Here is an 18,964-nt window from a genome sequence, read left to right on the forward strand (position 1 = left end):
ACATGTCTGTCAGTTTGACCTTGACATGGGGGGGACTCTGGGACTTGTTACCATGGTGACATGCCCAATAGGTGTCAGAGGGTGAAGCCTGACAGTGTGAGCGTGTGTATGTGTGCAGAGAGGAGAATCCGGCCGCTGGAATGCGGGCTTGTCAAGACCACAGTGCAAATGAACAAAGAGACGCCTGTTACCACCGTGCTAAGACAGGTAATGTAACCCACATCTCATTCCTATCTCTTCAATTCCACTTCTCTCTCTCTCTCTCTCTCCTCTGTGAATCTCCCCGCATTTATCGCTCCCTCCCGCTCATCTGTCTTTCATGGTTTCACGCTCTCTGTCTCCCTCACACATTCTGTATCTCTCCGTACTCTCGTTCCCTCAACACCCACACCAGTCTCATCTTTGACTCTCTCACTTTCACCTCCATTCACAAGCAAACGAAGCGATGTGGCTGCATCCATGTTTCTGAATGAATGCGGCTGCTCTTAAACATGAATTGGAAAATCTTGTGGTATAACACAGGGATTATTAGTCTGATCTTTCTTTTGTTTTCACTGTAATAGTGAAAAGCAGTTGATCATCCCCCTCCTCCACACTTGGCTAATGCAGACTGGAGATCATTAGCATGCAGGGTTTTAAAGAAGCAAACACTGATTACTTTGAAGAAAAGACTAGCAAATTTATATGTGCGCGTGTGATGCACAGATATGGTCAAGCCATAACAGAATGACAACAGGTCTACACTGATCTCTGCATCTACATATACACTGGAAGGATCCCCAATTTAGAGTGGGCACATATGTATGTGTGAGGGAGTCACTGCAGTCACATGAAGGTGGAGAACGGTGGGACTGACAGTATGGAAACAAAAGGAAGGCTACATCTTCAACAAGAGGTAAGAGAAAAAAAAAAAAGCACTATAGTCACTTTTCAGCTTTGCAATATGAACAGAATACGTGCACGCACACACACATTTTTTTCTGCATGTCTCTGCTTGGCACCCTCATACTCACAGGAAAGCCAATTACGTAATACAGTCTGGGATATTCCTGCTCTGCTTTCAAGTTTATGGCAAGGAGCCCAAACAAACGCGCACACACACACAGAGAGAGGAACCCTGAAGGGCTCCCGTTCAGGGCAAAGAGTTGTGGTGAAACACACATAAACATACACTCTGGGCAGCCACACAAGCCAATGGGAAGACTGGGGAAAATGGCAGCCTGTGTTTGTGTGTTTTGGGTACAGTGAGAGGTGGTGATGACTGGAAGAAGAAGAAAAAAAAAAAAACTCCACTGCGTATTATGTCAGACCACGTGGGTAAATGGACAGAAGAAACCTCAAAATGTCCACAGGACTCAAGACGGGGGATGTGGTGAAGTATGTGTATTGTTCCACAAACATCATCTCTGCAGATTCGAGTCCTTCTCATTACACAAAGGAAGAGACTGAGAACAGATGGCGTATTATCAAATGGGCAAAGAAAAGAGAGAGAGAGAGAGAGAGAGAGAGAGAGAGAGAGAGAGAGAGAGAGAGAGAGAGAGAGAGAGAGAGAGAGAGAGAGAGAGAGAGAGAGAGAGAGAGAGAGAGAGAGAGAGAGAGAGAGAGAGAGAGAGAGAGAGAGAGAGAGAGAGAGAGAGAGAGAGAGAGAGAGAGAGAAACAGGCCGAAACTTACCAGAAACCTCCACTATATCTCCAGGCACAATGTCTCGAGCTTTGATCCTCTGGACGGCCGTGCGGTTCATGCGGTAAACTTTGCCCATCTCTGGCTCGTACTCCTTCAGAGCCTCGATGGCGCTCTCTGCATTTCGCTCCTGAGACCATACAACAAACCACAATAGTATCAGCAAGGATACACATTGGTAACAGCCCATATTTCATTGGTCTGATTAGGCTAAAAACAACAGTGGCCTGCTCTTGTTTTCAATGCCAAGTTTAAAACATAAATAAAAAGTTATCCATCTCTTCTGCTGTACAGTGTTATAATGTTCTGATAGTAAGGCAAAAAAAATGGAAATAAAAATATATATAATATTACAATTTGTAAAATTATTACTATAATAGAATAAAAAAAAAATAATAATAAAAAATAAAAAAATTATTAATAATAATAATAATAATAATAAAGAAAAAAGATATACGAATTTAAAAAAATTCGACAGATGGGTATATTTATAAGAATGTATATTATTTATAATGCAATGCTAATCAACACAGCCTTTATCACAGAATACTATAAAATAATATACTTTCTCATTTTGTAATAAGCCACATGGGATCACAGAAAGTTATTTCTAACATTCGACTGATGTTATAAAGTGAGTTTGGGGCAAAAACATGGTTACAATCTAATAAATTATGTTTTAATGCTGTAATAAGCTAACATGCAAGCTAGCTCTTATGCACATGTTACCAGGATCAATTATGTTTTATGACTAATTTTGAAAAGTAAAGATCTTTGGAATGTTTCCTTTTTTTAATCTTAAGAAGGGTATTTGATACAAAGCCAAAGGTGGTGAAGTGACAAGCTTGATCAAAGGAATAATGGATTTTTGCATAGAAAGTCGAAAAAATATAACAAAGACAAAAGAATAATAATTAGCGTCATTTCTTAGCCGGAGAGGTGTGAATGTGTGCAGGGGAGACTGAATGGGATAGACTGTATCAATAGACTGAATGGATGCTTAAAAGATGTAAATAAACAGTTAGCATTTTAGAGTCTTCTCTAAATTAAATTAAATTACATGAAAAAATATTTAATAAAACTCAGAATTTTTGTTATCTTCGTATTAGAAATAAAACATGATCAGGATGCATTGTTTTACTAGACTGCAACAAGGCCAGTTTCATATTTATTTCCCATAAAGACATTTCCTACAAAGAAACTTCTAGTAACTTCACAATACATTTAAACCCTTTCTAAGTTTTTATTTTATGACAATAATTAATTCTGACTTGATGACTGTCTGCTTTCACACTTATACTACATTAACTGTATATATTTCATTTTGGATATGCGATTTCTTCCTTTTTTTTCAAAAAGGGGGCAGGCTAACAATAGCAGGAGACAGCAGTGGACTGCATTGACAGACAGTGATAGGGGATTTATCTCTGTCAATGCAGTCCACTGCTGTCTCCTGCTATTGTGGTATTAGTATACATGTGTATTACATGTGTCCGATCCTTATGTACACACTAATAAACTAATATGAACACCTGATAATCATCTGTCATGTTTGGGAACAGAGGACCTTAGTAGTAGTTGTAGCATATCTAATGCTAAACAGTGAGACATCAAGCAGACTCGCTGTTCTGACTTTACTCATTGAGAAGAATTTCTTTGAGGTCCTTCAGTTTCTCAGCCCACACGCACCCACCTGCCAGACTCCAATGACTGCGTTGGCCACCAGAATGAGCAGGATGACAATAGGCTCCACGAAAGCTGTGGTCGACTCCTCCCCATCCTCAAACAGTGCCAACACCTAATGAACAAACACAACATAAATTACTCCTAACTCATTATTCAAAGCTCAGTTCGGTTCAGGTAACTAAAGTGAGAATAAAAGTGTTTAATAATATTTTGGGCGGGAATTTTTTTTATACACATACACACACACTACCATTCAGTTTACTGTTCCGCTCACTTTCGTAAGAAAGAAATTAACACTTTTGTTCAGCAAGGATGCATTGAAATTAGCAAAAGTGTCAGTAAAGACATTTATAATGTTACAAATGGTTTTTCATTTCTATTTCCATTTCTGAAGACTGGAGTAATGGCTGCCTAAAATTCCACGTTGCCATCACAGGAATAAATTACATTTTACAATATATTCAAATAGAAAACTTTAAATTGCAATAACACACAATAAAAGATCAAATAAATGCAGCCTTGGTGAGCATTAATGCTGCTTTCATAAATATTAAAAAAGTCTTAATCAAAGTATTAAAACTAATAAAGTACTGAAAAAAGCCCTTGTTGAGCCCTGAGGACCCTACAGTACCGCTTTTAAAGAAATAGCTAGTACAATAAACATCAGGCCTCTGTCTGTTATGAAACAAGATACTGAATCATTCCACACCCATTACAAATATTCCAGTGATATCATGCCATCAGGTACATGCCCCGGGCAGATATGTGGGAGTTCGGGCCGGGGTGGGAGGCGTTTTCAGAAAAATCCTGAGTTACCTTAGAAGCTAAAAGCAGCAATATGCATGATAGGGAATGGAATGGAATGGAATGGAATGTGACGGCTTGATTTTTACAGATCGCAGAGACGGCCTTGAAGTTCATTACTTTCTGACAGTGTTGATCTGTTCAACTACTCATCAGAGATAGAAACTCCAGAAAAGCTTGGCGCGAGTTGACCTAAAATATTTGTTCAATGGCACTACAAGCAAACAATTTCTTTAAAAGGATAGTTAGAGGCAGCTAAATTTGTGGATGTCTTGAAAAAAGACAAAAATGAGGGGGAGGGATAGAAGAGAAATAACAAAAGATGAAAGAGGGGCTAAGTAGTTTGACCATAAATACACTAATAATTGCATGAACTTTATGTACTTTATATAGGCTAGACAAGTTTGCGTGTTGTCCTCCACTCTTTCATATCATGCATTCATAGGACACACTCTCTCCTTCAACCAAATTCTAAGCAACTTCAATACAGATCACTCAAAGAGCGGTCTGTCTTTAACCTTTCATTACTAACTGATAAGAACACTTTAGAACACTGAGTAACCGTGAAATAAGATGGGCAGGCGGATGACGGGGGAGAGAATGAAGAGACCAGAAATAGTCAAAGAGGCGGAATGAGAAAGTGATGAAGAGGATCCCATAAAAAGGATCCCATAAAACAAAACGGGTGGAAAGATGACAATTACTGAAATATTGAGAAAAGCCACACAGATGAGCAGCTTAGAGTTTAGATCACAGAGCTCAGCTAAATCCTGCTAAGTCATGGCTCCGGGCGGCTAGTCCAACTGAGGTCTATTCACTCATAAATATCAGTAGACTGTAGATCCTCTTTGCATTCCCTCAGTTTTTACACTTCAAAGAGAATACAAATGGACTGACTAGATCATTTCAGCTGACAAACAATGGCATACAAACTGTTATTAGTTTGAACATTTTAGCAAAATTTGGATGTTTTAGGCTGTTTTGAAAAATGTCTTTGTTTTCTTCAGTTTTGAACTTCAAATTAACTGTTTTTGAACTTAGTAATGTAAAAAGTATAGTGAACATTATACCACAAACAATACAATGAATGTTTTCATTCATTTCATGTTTAAAACAATAAAATGTTTTCATGCCATCATTACCTAAAAGCTTTTCATAGTGACCAAAATATGACCTCAGGACAGGTTTCTGACACAAATTGCATCATTCATAGCTTCTCACCTCACTCTCGGAAGTAAATAAATAAATGAAATTCTTAAATTAAAATGCCTCACAGTAGGCATACTCTTTACCATTTTAATACAGGAAGTCTATCCATTGCTCAAGTGACCATTTCTCTGATGAAGTGCAGTAAATGACATTATACTGATGTACACTCTGCCAGAGATCTGCTGAAGCCTCAACTGATTCTACGGAGATCTCTGTACACCAGGAATGTGCAGACAAGATAACGTAGAGATACACAAGAAGTAGAAAGAAATGGCTGAAAGGAAAGAAGGAAAAATGAACGGTGGCAGAAAAGGAATGAAAAGCTCATCAAGACAGAAGTAATACAGCTAGTTAATCTGAAATGAACTGAAATGAAAATAGGCAACCATTTCGGGCGTCTTGGGACCAGCAGTCGCATGGTTGCACATGTAGATCTGTTTGTTTCCATCCAATAGCTTTCATTCCCAGCACATGCTGTTCTAGGATGAGTCAGGCTACCATACCCTCATAATAACACTTGTTTCAAAAAACTAAATTTACATTTTTAAAAACACTACATTTTTGTCTACACGTCTCCCCCGTTGCTTAGATACCAAGAGCTTTGTTCACATAACATGCAAAAAAGTCAGGAAAGCTGAATGCTAAAGATTTTAATATATTCAAACAGGCACACAAATGAGTTCCAAGACTGGGCTGATCTCCCCGGAGTATTTCCATTGCACCATAGCATTTGACCAGCAGACAAACACATGCACACTGCTTTCTGGGAGGTCTAATGCAATATTTTTATCAATTTCAAGTGCTCCGCAGGATTCCAGTGGTCGGAAGACTGGTGCTCGCCTCATAGAATTTAACTATGGTTAAGACGATAAAAGTATTGATGAAACACACAATTATATATGACATGAGCAGAGCTCCAAAAGCTGATGTACTTGAGGGAAGTCTCTGAGTGCAGATGTATGGAAACAAAGAGCATGTACACAAAGACCACAGGAGCTAATGTGTTTTTGCAGAAAAGAAACATAAGAGTGTCTGACTATCCGTTCCACTGCGTGTGCACGGCTGCACGCTCATGTTATATTACTCTCACAGAAAGGCGGGAGGTTGGAGAGGTTCGACAGTGGCCCTTGTTGCTACTTGAAGTCAGACGGAAAGTTCATAAAAAGGTAAATTCATAAAAGCCAATAAGAGAGGAGCATGATAGACTGAGACTTTTACCCTGGGCTTTAGAAGATATATATATGCTTTTGCTGTTTAGGATTAGATTAAAGTGGATAGCAGTCTACTGTCCCTCTACACAGATAATGTTTGGCTCAGGGTAATTTGATTTAATATGACCTTTTTATACATTTTTTTTAAATCCAATAAGAAAAACAGATCAGTTTAACAAGTCAGACTCATGGAAAGTCTGAAGTCAGAACCACAGCAACACAATCAATTTGCCACAGCATTAGGATAGTTTATCTACTATACATACTATATAAATTAGAATGATTTCTGACGGATCATGTGACACTGAAGACTGGTGTAATAACTGCAGAAAATTACATTTTTAAATACATTAAAACAGAAAGCAGTTATTTTGAATAGTAATATTTCACAATATGACTGTTTTTACTGTATTTTTGATCAAACAAATGCAGCATTGGTGAGCATAAGAGACTTTTTCAAAGACAAAAATCGTACTGAGCACAAACTTTCGAACAGTAGTGTATATTATTACAAATAAGTTATTCTAAATATTGTTTAGCTGTGGTTCTTTTACTGGGATGAATTTTTAAAAAAGTATTTCTCAGAGAGGATTTCAGTGAGCTGAGAGGGTGTTAGACTGCCGACACTATAAACTAGCACATTTGTGCCATGTCTCGCACAGATTTTTTTTTATGCATCTCGCACCATGATCAGTGCATTTTTAGGATAGCATTTCAATTTAAAAATAGTTCAACTTTTAAAAACACATCTCGAGTGTTCAGTTCCAATCTGTTGTGCTCTATCTATATTACTGTACAGTATGTGAACACCCCATATGGTAGACCAGACCTTAAAGGGATAGTTCACTTTGAAATTAAATTTTGGTATGTTTTAGCTTACCTCAAGGACAGGTAGGTGTCTTTTTTTCCGCAGTAGTTTCAATTTTGATATTTTTAGGTCAAACCGTTCTTGTCTGTCAGTCATATAATGCAGGTCTATGGTCACTATCTCAAAGAGCATGCACAGAGAAGTCCAAATTAAACAATTCCCCATCGTAAGTACACATTGATGGCCTAAGACACGAAACGAGCAGTTTGTGTGAGAAAACGAACAGTATTAATATCGTTTTTACCTCTTGTACACAGCCACATCCAAGTGATCTGAGGGCGCGGGCGCCCGGAAATGATCTCTCGCAATGGAAGACGATTTCGATATATCAACAGACAACGTTGAATTGAGTTCTTGATCTGTGTATTCTGGTCCAAATAAATATGGTTGTGAAAAAAATTCCACGTTGTCTGTTGATATATCGAAATCGTCTTCCATTGCGAGAGATCATTTCCGGGCGCCTGCGCCCTCAGATCACTTGGACGTGGCTGTGTACAAGAGGTAAAAACGATATTAATACTGTTCGTTTTCTCACACAAACTGCTCGTTTCGTGTCTTAGGCCATCAATGTGTACTTACGATGGGGAATTGTTTAATTTGGACTTCTCTGTGCATGCTCTTTGAGATAGTGACCATAGACCTGCATTATATGACTGACAGAAAAGAACGGTTTGACCTAAAAATATCAAAATTGAAACTACTGCGGAAAAAAAGACACCTACCTGTCCTTGAGGTAAGCTAAAACATACCAAAATTTTATTTCAAAGTGAACTATCCCTTTAAATACTCTAATTATACAGTGCGATTACGAAAGTATGGAATTTTGAACATATCTTATTCAAAGACTTAAATCTGACGTAACACTATTGAGACTAACCACTGTACCGATCCTGCAGGTGATAAACGTGCAACACTAATTCTTTCTTTCCAAGGTCTAACTGAAGAGAGTGCTGAGTGCACATCTAATTTCTTTGGAGTTTGCTGACATGGTTTGTGGACAAATGAGCTTTGACTTCAAATCACCTAATTCATTTACCTGTGTTCTCTAGATCCACAGAGCATTCCACCGAGGAAAATGACCTTAAGCCACACAAATGAGTCCAGGTGAAGGTTTTACATATATCATTTGACTACAAAAGACAGATTTTTAAAAATGAGAAATGGAGATAAAAAAAAAAAATCCCTCTCTCACTTACGCAATCTGATCATTGACAATCATTTAGTGAAATTTGAGGTTTAGTTCACCGAATTGCACTGTTTGTGATAGTTAGTGATGGAAACTCGTTCTGTCTATGGTTCTGCATTACCTCACCTACTGCATGAACTATACCTGCTTTAAAACTTATGGTGGGGTCTGGCTGTCACACTAATTATTGTGCTGGGAATAAAATAAACCACATCTAAACCAAAGAGAAAGTCACTTACAAAAGACACGCAGGCTGCCAGCAGCAGAATCCTCACCAGGAGGTCCTCAAACTGCTCCACCACCAACTCCCACAGTGATTTTCCTGTGAGAGAAAGATATGAGAACAGCGGACAGACAGACATAAATATTTTAAAATATTTAATGACAATTGGGTCTTAGGTTAACTTTGCACTAGGACACCACTGCACACAGCTATAACGCTGTGCATGTATTTGTGCATATGTGTATATGCCAAGTCTTAAAGTTTACCTCTCTCTAGTAAAACAGAATGACTGAGCCCGTGCTAACGGTGCAACCCATAAAGAGAGAGCAGTAACAACATGATGGAAAGATCAATATTTACCTTCTTCGGCTGGGAGCTCTGTCAGTCAAAACACGGCGAGGGAATCCGTAGCGGAATGAGAGGCAGGATAGGAGGAAGAGTGAGAGAGAGAGAGAAAGAGAAAGAGAAAGAGAGGACAAAACAGAGGGTATTCTGTTAGAAAGGCCATACGGTGAAAATGTTGTTTAAACAGTTTATTTTACATTCCCACTGCATTGCCTGTGACTGTGCAAATTGTCTTCATTTTCTGTGTGAATGTTAAATACACAGGGACACGCAGCGCAATGCTAAACTAGAAGATTACAGATTAGCGTAGACAATTATTGATTTAGGATTAATGGACTTCTCTCTGCAGAATAGATAAGAACACTTTTTTCATTATCAGAGACATTCTCTAGAAAGATTCCTACACTGCAAAAAAGAACTGCAATATCTTTGCAGTCATCTACCACTCACACTGTCAAATGTAATCTTTAAAGTTGTGATGCAACGGAAGTAACAACAGATTTTTTCCTCCGTATTGTGACATACATCAACATGACAGTTTTTTTAAATATAATGGTGGAGACATATCAGTTGAGGCAAAATGATTGGAGAAGTCCTGCATATGTCACCAGAGAGTTTGTTTCACTAGAAGGCAGAGTTCTGATATTTAAAAAAGAAAAAAAAAAAGAAAAAAAGTAAACATATGCATGGATGACTTTCACAATAAAATCAATAACATTGATCAATGCATTTAGAAAATAGACATAAATTTCCATTTTATGCAGACTGTAACTATATCTTCAAATAAATAAAATGTTCATACTGTACATTAAATGATGCCTAAATTGACTTGCATAATGTAAAATAACAGAATTTTTTTGACAATTCTATAGAATTTTAATATCATTTAACAGTTATTGCTCATAATATCATGAAAATAATGATCAGTGTATAGGTATCGCCAGAATTGTAATATCGGTGCATCCTCACTTTTCACAAAACAATTAATTTAAGATATTTCTATAAAAAAAAACAAATCCATGATTTTATTTGTAGAAAATCAAATCCATTCAAAATAATGTGTTGTGGGCTTCTTTGAGCAGCTAGAGTTATGTAATAAAGTCCACAGCAGGTACATCAGCAAACAGCCAGTTAAATGTAAACCACAACCATTGTACACGAAGAATATCATCTGGGGTGGAAAACGTACAGATGGACCACCAACTGTGATGGCGTTTGTTTAGTGAATGTGCTTCCTCTCTCGAAGATGGAGAATTTCATGAAACAAACATTTCTGGCATTGTGCACGAGTCATACGACATAGATGCGCTCTGTGGCCTACACACTGCTGTTTAGTCAGTTCTAGAAGGTTCTCGAGTCAGAGCGTGTGGGAGCTGAAGAGCATGTGGAGAGTGGGAGGGGGCGGAGCTTCACAGACCTCTCTCTCACTCTCCCTCACACACACAGACACACATCATAATTACAACACAGATGCCCTCTTTGTTGAGGCTCCACTCTGAAATCTTGAGGATTTTCAGCAGTTTAGCATGCATGCCCATCTATATGGGGAAAGTGAGGCCTCATTAATAAGCAGTTCACACTGATGTTGCTCTAGGTGCAATTACGGCTTTCTATCTGACTATCAAAGGCTTTCATTAACGAATCACAATTTCTGATATTGCTTGACATAAAGTACACAAAGTGGACAAGAACATTTGTTTCTGGGAGACCGTTCATGAATGGACCAAAGATAAAGCACAATGGAAAATCCTTGGAGCCGATTCAAAAGATAGTGAGAGAAAATACAGGGTGTTCCTGAATTCCAACGAGCATGTGTTTGCGTGTACTTGGGTTAAGATTAGCCTTGCGTTGTGCTGTAGCCACTGTTGTGCAGTGGGAAAGCCTGCATTCACATCAGTTCTGATAACCAAGAGATATCTAGGTTGCACTGGCTGGGGGTTTCCCTGCCTCAATGAGACAAACATCTGACTCCTTTCCTCTCCAGTTCTATATTAAGACAATTTTTGTCTCACAATCATATCGGGAACAGGTCATGCCAGTCATGACGTCATCATGGGTCAACAGGCTACCAAACCAAAATGAAATCGGCTCGTGGAGGGAGACCTGCAGCAGTGAGACTACGCAGCGGTAAAGCACCAAGATTCCCATTTCCCTTTCAAAAAAGAAGGCACGCGGCCAAACCGTTTTAACACACATACACACATTTAGCCCGTCAATGACAGAATTTCCAGCAATGCTTGGAAAAAAATGGTACGGGGGAAAAATACAAGCAATCATGACTGCATGTTTACTTAATAATGTTCTGTCTTTTTCAGTTTATTTTTTTATTTTTATGACAAGCGTGAATAGAAGGAATGAGATGATTCAGATGTACAAGTGAATGAGAGGGAGGAAAAAAAGCATGAAAGAGTGTGTTCTGCTTTGAAGAACAGATCAGCAGATTCTTCTCTTCATCTTCCCTCAGGCTATGAGATCTGTCTGTACTAGAGAGCCTGAGAATTTGAAGTCGAGAGCTCAGTTTTTGTGAAATAAGCGCAGTGATATACTTCAAATGTCCTGATATCTGTGAGTCATTTTTGTCTCTTTGGGGGTACTGTGCATACATTACAGGAAGCTACAGAAGCACTCCCTGACTCCATGAAATCCGTTCAATACTTGAATTCTAGACTAGTGTTGTCTAGTCTTGACGGTAAAAAGCAATGTTTACATTTTAAAAATGTAACGATACCAGCCTTTCTGCAGTTCCGGTAGATTCGGTCAGAGAGAAGAGAGCAAGAACGCTCGGCTGACGTTACTGCCTGTGCCGCTGGCAACAAAACGGACCGGCTCAGAATCTAAAAGATGTGAGACCGATCGGCCGGTTACCGGTCTGGGCAAATCATGCGGAAAATTATCTTGGCTGGTCGATTGCTGCATCTCTAATTGTAGCCAATCAAAGACATGTTTGTGGAGAGGGTGAACGCAATGGCCAATCAGAGGCATTTAAGTTAGTCAGAATCCTCTTGGGTCACTATGAGCTCTGTACACTAGTGAACTGTTTCGTTATAACCAACCAAGTACAAACACAAATGTAAATAAGAGAGAGTGCAGTTACGTAGACAGATGTTTTTTTTTATTATAACCTCAGTTTTCATGGAGCTTGTGCTGCAGCTAAACTGAAATCTAAAAACAATCTTATATATCTGCTGTGGATTCAGTGTGACACTGGGCCTCAAGACTTCAGTGACCATTCAATGAACCAATGAAAAACAGCCTCTTATTTGTAACAGAAATCAACTACTGTATCTGCATTGAGACACCTGGACAGCTTAGAATGGTGCAAGCATTTCCCGAATTCATCTTGAGGCCCTTCTCATTTCACAGCATTAAAAGACTAGGTCTCTTTTTTGAATCATGAACCCAATGGCACAGTCTGTAGCGGGTTCAGCTCTAATTCAACACGATATTATGTAAGAGCAATATGAACTTATCTGAAGTCTGTTGTGGAAAGAAATCACCTCACAAAGCAGCAGCATGTTCCTCCAGTGGTGTGGAAAAACTGGGAGGTAGGACAGGGGGAGTAATGGCCCTGAGTTTCCCTCTCTTTCCAGTTGCATGTGTGTGTGTGTGTGTGTGTGTGTGAGTTTACCAGGGCACGTTGTCCTCCTGTTGCTTTAGCTCCCTAGTTCTAAGTGCGGGTTTCTGCTGATCTAGGAGCGCTTTACCTTGCAAATATTTAAGAAACTGCTAAACTGACCTCAAATCAGAGAAAAAAAGTGAATTCTAAGTGAGAAACTAATACTCTGTAGGCAGCTCTGGGCCCGCCATTTGGCCTGGACACAAAATGAGTGTGGGAAAGACGGAGAAAGAGAGGAGGGATGGAAGGGGTTCCCTGTTAGGGTGTGCCAAGGATTCCCTCAGAGTCATCTGGGCCGTGTCAGGTCTTCTGGCCCAGACACATTCCTACATCGTGACTTCACCCTGCCCTCATGCATAACAACCCATAGCTCGCTTTTGTTGTCCTCCTTTAAATTCATCTTGCTCTACTCTTCCACCCTCTTTTGCAACTATCTTTCTCTCTCTCCCTCTTTTACTTTACAACCACACAGTAAATGAAAACAAGTGGCTGTCTGTTTACACACCAGTCAGTGGGAGAGGGGAAACACTTCCTGGAAACGGTTGCCAACAACACACAGAGCCTGTAACGTCTACACTTGGGGAAGTAGGAGGACATTTCTGAACAGTGTTCAGAAGCGAGAGCATAGCAGCACACAGCAGGATGCAGTAGAGCTCACAGCTAACCTGAACAAACTTTGACTCTGTTTACTTCCTAAATGAAATGTACCCAGTCTTACTGTGAATGAATGATTCCTCAGTGGCATTTAATTCTTTAAAAAATAATCATCTTTTTCAAAAAATATTTTAGCAAAAACTTTCTTTACCTCTAAAACTACTTTTTTTTTTTTTTTTTTTTTTTAATGACACATCCAAGAAAATAATATTGACCAATAGGGGTGGGTGATATGACCAAAATCCAAAGACACAAATGAATAGACCCAACTGTAAAACTTCAAGCATTAGAAATAAAAAGCTGCAATAGAACAAAGATACAAATGAAGTAGACCTACCTTCAAGCACTAGATATCATATGCCCATAGAAATAGGCTACCACATAAATTGTATAAAAATTAATCAAATGTGCAAAAAAGATTGCATAGTATATGCAGTAAATTTAATAGTGTAAACTGAATATACATAATTCTTATTAAAGTTACAAAAGGGATTCAGTCAAGAGCAACACAATTGTTTAGTTAGCATTAATGGCACAGATGCCAGCAGACATATTAGGCTGCTGTTACTTTATGACTGAATGCACTGATCTAATATAGTGATACATGCTTTCTTTTTCAGCTATTTACATTCCCTTAAGTCATAAACAAAGGTGGTTACGAGGATACTTGCAAAGACATTTTGGCACATAAGTGTGTATATTTGACCGTTCAAGCCCAGCAAGGTGGCAACAAGGAGTGGTGCAGGGATGACGTCAGAAGCCGGAAGACTAACTCGCGGTGGTTCCATTGATTTATTTGAATTTTTTATTATGTGGTTTTATAATGTTATTTTATTTATTTTTTTGCAATTTATGAGTAAAATGAAGCCTGAGGTAAACATAACTTGACGATACTTTGACATTTTGTTCTACACGTAGTACGTACAACCGCACACACTCACACCCGAAGCTGTCTTTTCTAGTTACTTATTGAAAGCTTACATTTTCACTGCTTCAAAATTTGCATTTTTGCTATGGGTGTTTGTAATTTACATTGTAGAGCAAAACGTCAAAGTATCGCCAAGTTATGTTTACCACAGGCTTTATTTTACACATTAATCGAAAAACCCCATTATAAAATCCCATGGGAAAATCTCGAAGGAACAACCCGGTTACTAACGTAACCTCGGTTCCCTGAGATAAAGGGAACGAGTATTGCGTCTGCTAGACGCTATGGGGGGAAACTCCTTTTTCTCAGATTGTTGAAGCCTTTTATAAAATAACACAGAGCTACTGCGCAGCCATAACAGTGCAGTGATCTGGGCATGCTTATTGGCTGAGCAGTGGGAACTGCATTAACCTATGGCGTTGAGGCGTATCTGCGCGAGCCAATCGGGGGCGCCTCCCACTGAACCGAGCACAGAGCCTGCCAAAGCGCCTATATAAGCAGCTTGTTTCGCCATAGTACTCAGGTTAATTCGACTGAAGCGATGGACGCCAAGTTGTGTAGCGCCATAGCACGGCCGTCTACGCAATACTCATTCACATTATCTCAGGGAACCGAGGTTACCGGCAATATAGACAATGGTCCAAAATCTCAACCGGCTGACAAATTTCTACCGGTTAATCTTGTCTACCGGTATATCGCCCACCCCTATTGACCAATAATATCACAGGATAGTATGTTTCGATTAAAATGAATGCAGCAACAGATCTTTTCTTCCGCATTTTAAAAGATTATTGGCAGGGTGGTTCTATCTATTGGTTGTTGATTAGATCTTGAGTTTGGGCATTGAACTAAAAAATGGTGGCAGATGAATGCAATGATTGGAGTCCCACAACCTGTAAGTCACCAAAGTGTAACCAGAAGATCAAGCTATGACACTTTAATTAAACATTATGAGGTCAAAATTTATGATGAACACAAACAGATCAGTAACATGCATTTAGAAAACAGATACAGTGAATTTCATGTTGACTTTAAGAATGCAATTTTTTTTTTTGTTATCTGGCTGATGCTGATACTGATAAGTCAACAATTAGTTTCATCATGTTACACTATTACAGGCATTACACTATTTCAATGAATTGTTAAATTGAAAACCTACACTAATAAAACTTTTATTTTGAGAGTCATAAAAGATAACATTTAAAGGGACTATGTGTAGCTTTTTAGGTATTTTATTATCTAAAATCAATATTTTTATTAATAAATATGCCCTCAATGGTGTACAAATACCTATGCCAATGATCAGACTAATCCTCGTAAACGAAGAATTTATTATCTTTATATACATGGGACGGGTAGGTCCACGGAGGCTTCCATGTAGTTCCGCCATTTTGAAAAACTATAATAGCAGAGAGGGACAAAAGGTACTAGGCCAACGCGTTTCCACAACGCGTTTTCGTTCAGAGCCAGCGTCACGTGACTGAAGCCAGCAGAAGCGGAGGAGCAGAGCAGTGAGAGGCGCTTGTCACTGCCCCGGCAAGTTTAAAAGGATGCACTGCACGGTTATTTATACACTGTTCATTCATACATATGAGTCACAGGATCAGGAGTCCTCGTCGTCGAAAAAGTCCAAAATAGACCGTAAAAGGAAACGTGACCGGAGATTACAAAAACAAGGGTTAATGTCGGGATAGCTAATGCAGGAGAAAGCTTTCAAAAGAGACCCTGAAGTTGCCTGCTTTCTTCTCGACAGGTAAGTCAATGTTACGGTCTTAACTACAAGCTTTTTTTTCATTGCTTGGTTGTGTACTTTATTATATAGACAGTAGAACATTTATAGTTAAAAGTTAAACAGGCTCTTTGATGAATAGCAGCTATTGAGTAAAGTAAGGTTAGAGAAGGCTCTGATGATGATGATGATGATGATGATGATATCTAACAATGCACGTACTTCAAAAAATATAACGAGTAAAGAAGGCATTACTACTAATTACCATAGTTAATGTTTTTCACAGTCAGTAATTCATACTGTAACATTCTTTTATTCGTTGTTTCAAGTTTCAGTTTGTTTTAAATAACAGACCTGTTCACCCGAAGGAAAACTCGAAGTGCTATTATAAGACATCCTGTCATAGCTTTTTGGTACATAACGGCTACCGTAGATGCAACGCGCATTTGAAAAAGTGAGGCGCTGGAGAGCACTATTCGTTTGAATGCAAAATACAATTTCACCACTAGATGGGAGAAATTCCTACACACAGTCCCTTTAACAGTGTTGTTAAATTATTGGTGCTTTTGAGGCAAAAATCATCTAAAATGTAAAAATAGAGGAAAATGATGCACATTTATGCACAATTAAAGGGATAGTTCACCCAAAACTGATCCAATCCACAAAAAAAATATTTACTCACCCTCATGTTGCTCCAAACCTGTATGTGTTTCTTTCTTCTGCTGAACACAAAAGATATTTTAAAGAATGTTGGTAACCAGACATTTGACAGTAGCCATTGACTAAATGTTTTTTCTACTATGGGAATCAATGGCTACCATCAACTGTTTGATTACCAACATTCTTTAAAATATCTTCTTTTGTGTTCGGCAGAAGAAAGAAATACAGGTATGGAACAACTGGAGGGTGAGTAAATGATGACAATTCTAATTTTTGGGGAAATTATTCTTTTAAGTACACAATAGCAACCAATATTGCTTTAAAAACAAAAATCCACTTCTTATGAAAATCTCTATTCTATTCTCCTATGAAGTTTGTATTCTCATCTCTAGATATGGGTCAAGTTTCTTTGAACGTAAGCCTATGGCCTTTTTTTTGCTTTATCATTCACCAGAAAAAGATCAGATTTCACAGAAAAGCACAATCACCTTAATGTGTTGAAGTCCATAGCCTAAATACTGCAATTTCAGTTATGTGCCAACGTTTTTCAATTTAGGGTTAGGTACTCATACATATTTGTTCAGAGAAAACAAAAATTACTACTTTTTTTGTTTTCGTCAGTTTCAACCATGAAAACATTCGTTTTTAAGAGTAGTTGCCATGACCACCTGGCTCATGGACATGGCCGGAACAGCATCTGTCAACATTCACCCAAAATAAACGTTACACAACATAATTCAAGCGAGTATAAATCAAGAGTAGGATTTATCACAACAACACTATACTACTATAAATCAAAATGCTGTTTGAATTCATGGGAACCAAGTCTTATGATAAATGTACTGTATGTTGAAGGCAGAAAATAATTCCCTGCTTTAAGTGCCACTTACAAAGCAGTCATTAAAACAGAAGTTCCCGGCCTCCTTCAGCTTCTCAAAATAACTTGGAAGGAATTCTAATGCAGTCATTCTGAAGTTATTGATGTAAACTAGAATGCAAAAGACTTTAGAGTTACTGTAAGTGCAACTCTCCATTATTGTGAATAAATCATAATCCACTCATCTGTGACTACAGAAAGAGTAGTAAAACACAAAACTACTGAACATTGTGTTACTTAATACAACTGACTAAACATGCAAAGTCTAAAGTTAAACTTCAAAGTTAGGGTCACACGGAAAACCCTTGGCATAAACGTCACACATTGATTAAGGAGGTTGCCAAGTCTCTGTGGGTTTCTTGTAGAGATTCCTACTAGTCCAACTGTATCAAGCGGTGGGTCATGTGAGCTCCAATGTTGGAAGTGGCTACTAATTTTGCATAAAGTTGCTTTTACTCATGTTGCCAAAACAGACATGGCCAACTCTCACTGAAAATAACAATGAGTTCAAGTCACTTTGCCGCTGTATGTATAAACGCCTCTATGATGCCCCTAAATACATCATTAGTATAGTGAGCATCCTAGTGCTGTTCGTGCACAACACTCTATTCTTTATTAGGTTAGGATACACATTATGAAGTTTCTGGAAAATAAATTGTGAGTGATGAATACAGGGATGTAATTATTTGACTCTTCACAACTTCAAAGAGGTTTTCTCATAACACTGCATAAAAAGAGAGGGAAAATAGAGAGAGAGATACACTGCTCACTAGAAGCGGTCATATTATGGGGCTAATATTCAAACTTTCCTTCATTTCATGTGAGAGACAGTCATTAATCTCTGGAATAAGACAGGGGGGTTCTGAATCTGTTTATAGTTCATCGGTCTAATAATGAGACATACCCAGAGTTACCGTATACTGATGTTATTAAATATACCTCAAAGTGATTTGAGCACACCTGGAATGCATGCATATTCTCACACACACTTATATTACATTTCATATTTAATGTTATTTAATTGTCTACTTCATGGCGAGCCCAAAGCATTGATATCGGCTGTCTGAGGTGTTACGGAATAACATTGTTTCTCTCTGATGGTGGAAGAAGGTCTCACACAAAGTTTCTGTGACTGTGTAGCAACCCTTCATTCACCCACAGTGATCCTTAGCTTTAACAGAACAACCTTTATATCTGCAACACACATACACAACATAAATGAATGAATGAAAGACTTTTGGATGTTTCAATTTAAAAACACAGAGCATCAAGTACAGTTTTCCAGC

General features: G+C 38.4%; 1 protein-coding gene across 2 annotated transcripts in view; it reads right to left on the reverse strand.

Moving 5' to 3' along the window:
- atp2a3 (ATPase sarcoplasmic/endoplasmic reticulum Ca2+ transporting 3) overlaps positions 1-18,964 on the reverse strand; it is a 63,584-nt gene that overhangs the window by 37,424 nt on the left and 7,196 nt on the right. For both annotated transcript variants that reach the window (XM_084415019.1, XM_084415018.1), the window contains exons 2-5: positions 9,230-9,247; positions 8,886-8,968; positions 3,376-3,480; positions 1,674-1,812 (exon numbers count right to left, since the gene is read on the reverse strand). In XM_084415019.1, the coding sequence (XP_084271145.1) occupies positions 1,674-1,812; positions 3,376-3,480; positions 8,886-8,968; positions 9,230-9,247 (345 nt within the window). The remainder of the gene's footprint in view (positions 1-1,673; positions 1,813-3,375; positions 3,481-8,885; positions 8,969-9,229; positions 9,248-18,964) is intronic.

The sequence above is a fragment of the Rutilus rutilus genome (genome assembly GCF_951802725.1).
Source record: "Rutilus rutilus genome assembly, chromosome: 7".
NCBI lineage: Eukaryota > Metazoa > Chordata > Actinopteri > Cypriniformes > Leuciscidae > Rutilus > Rutilus rutilus.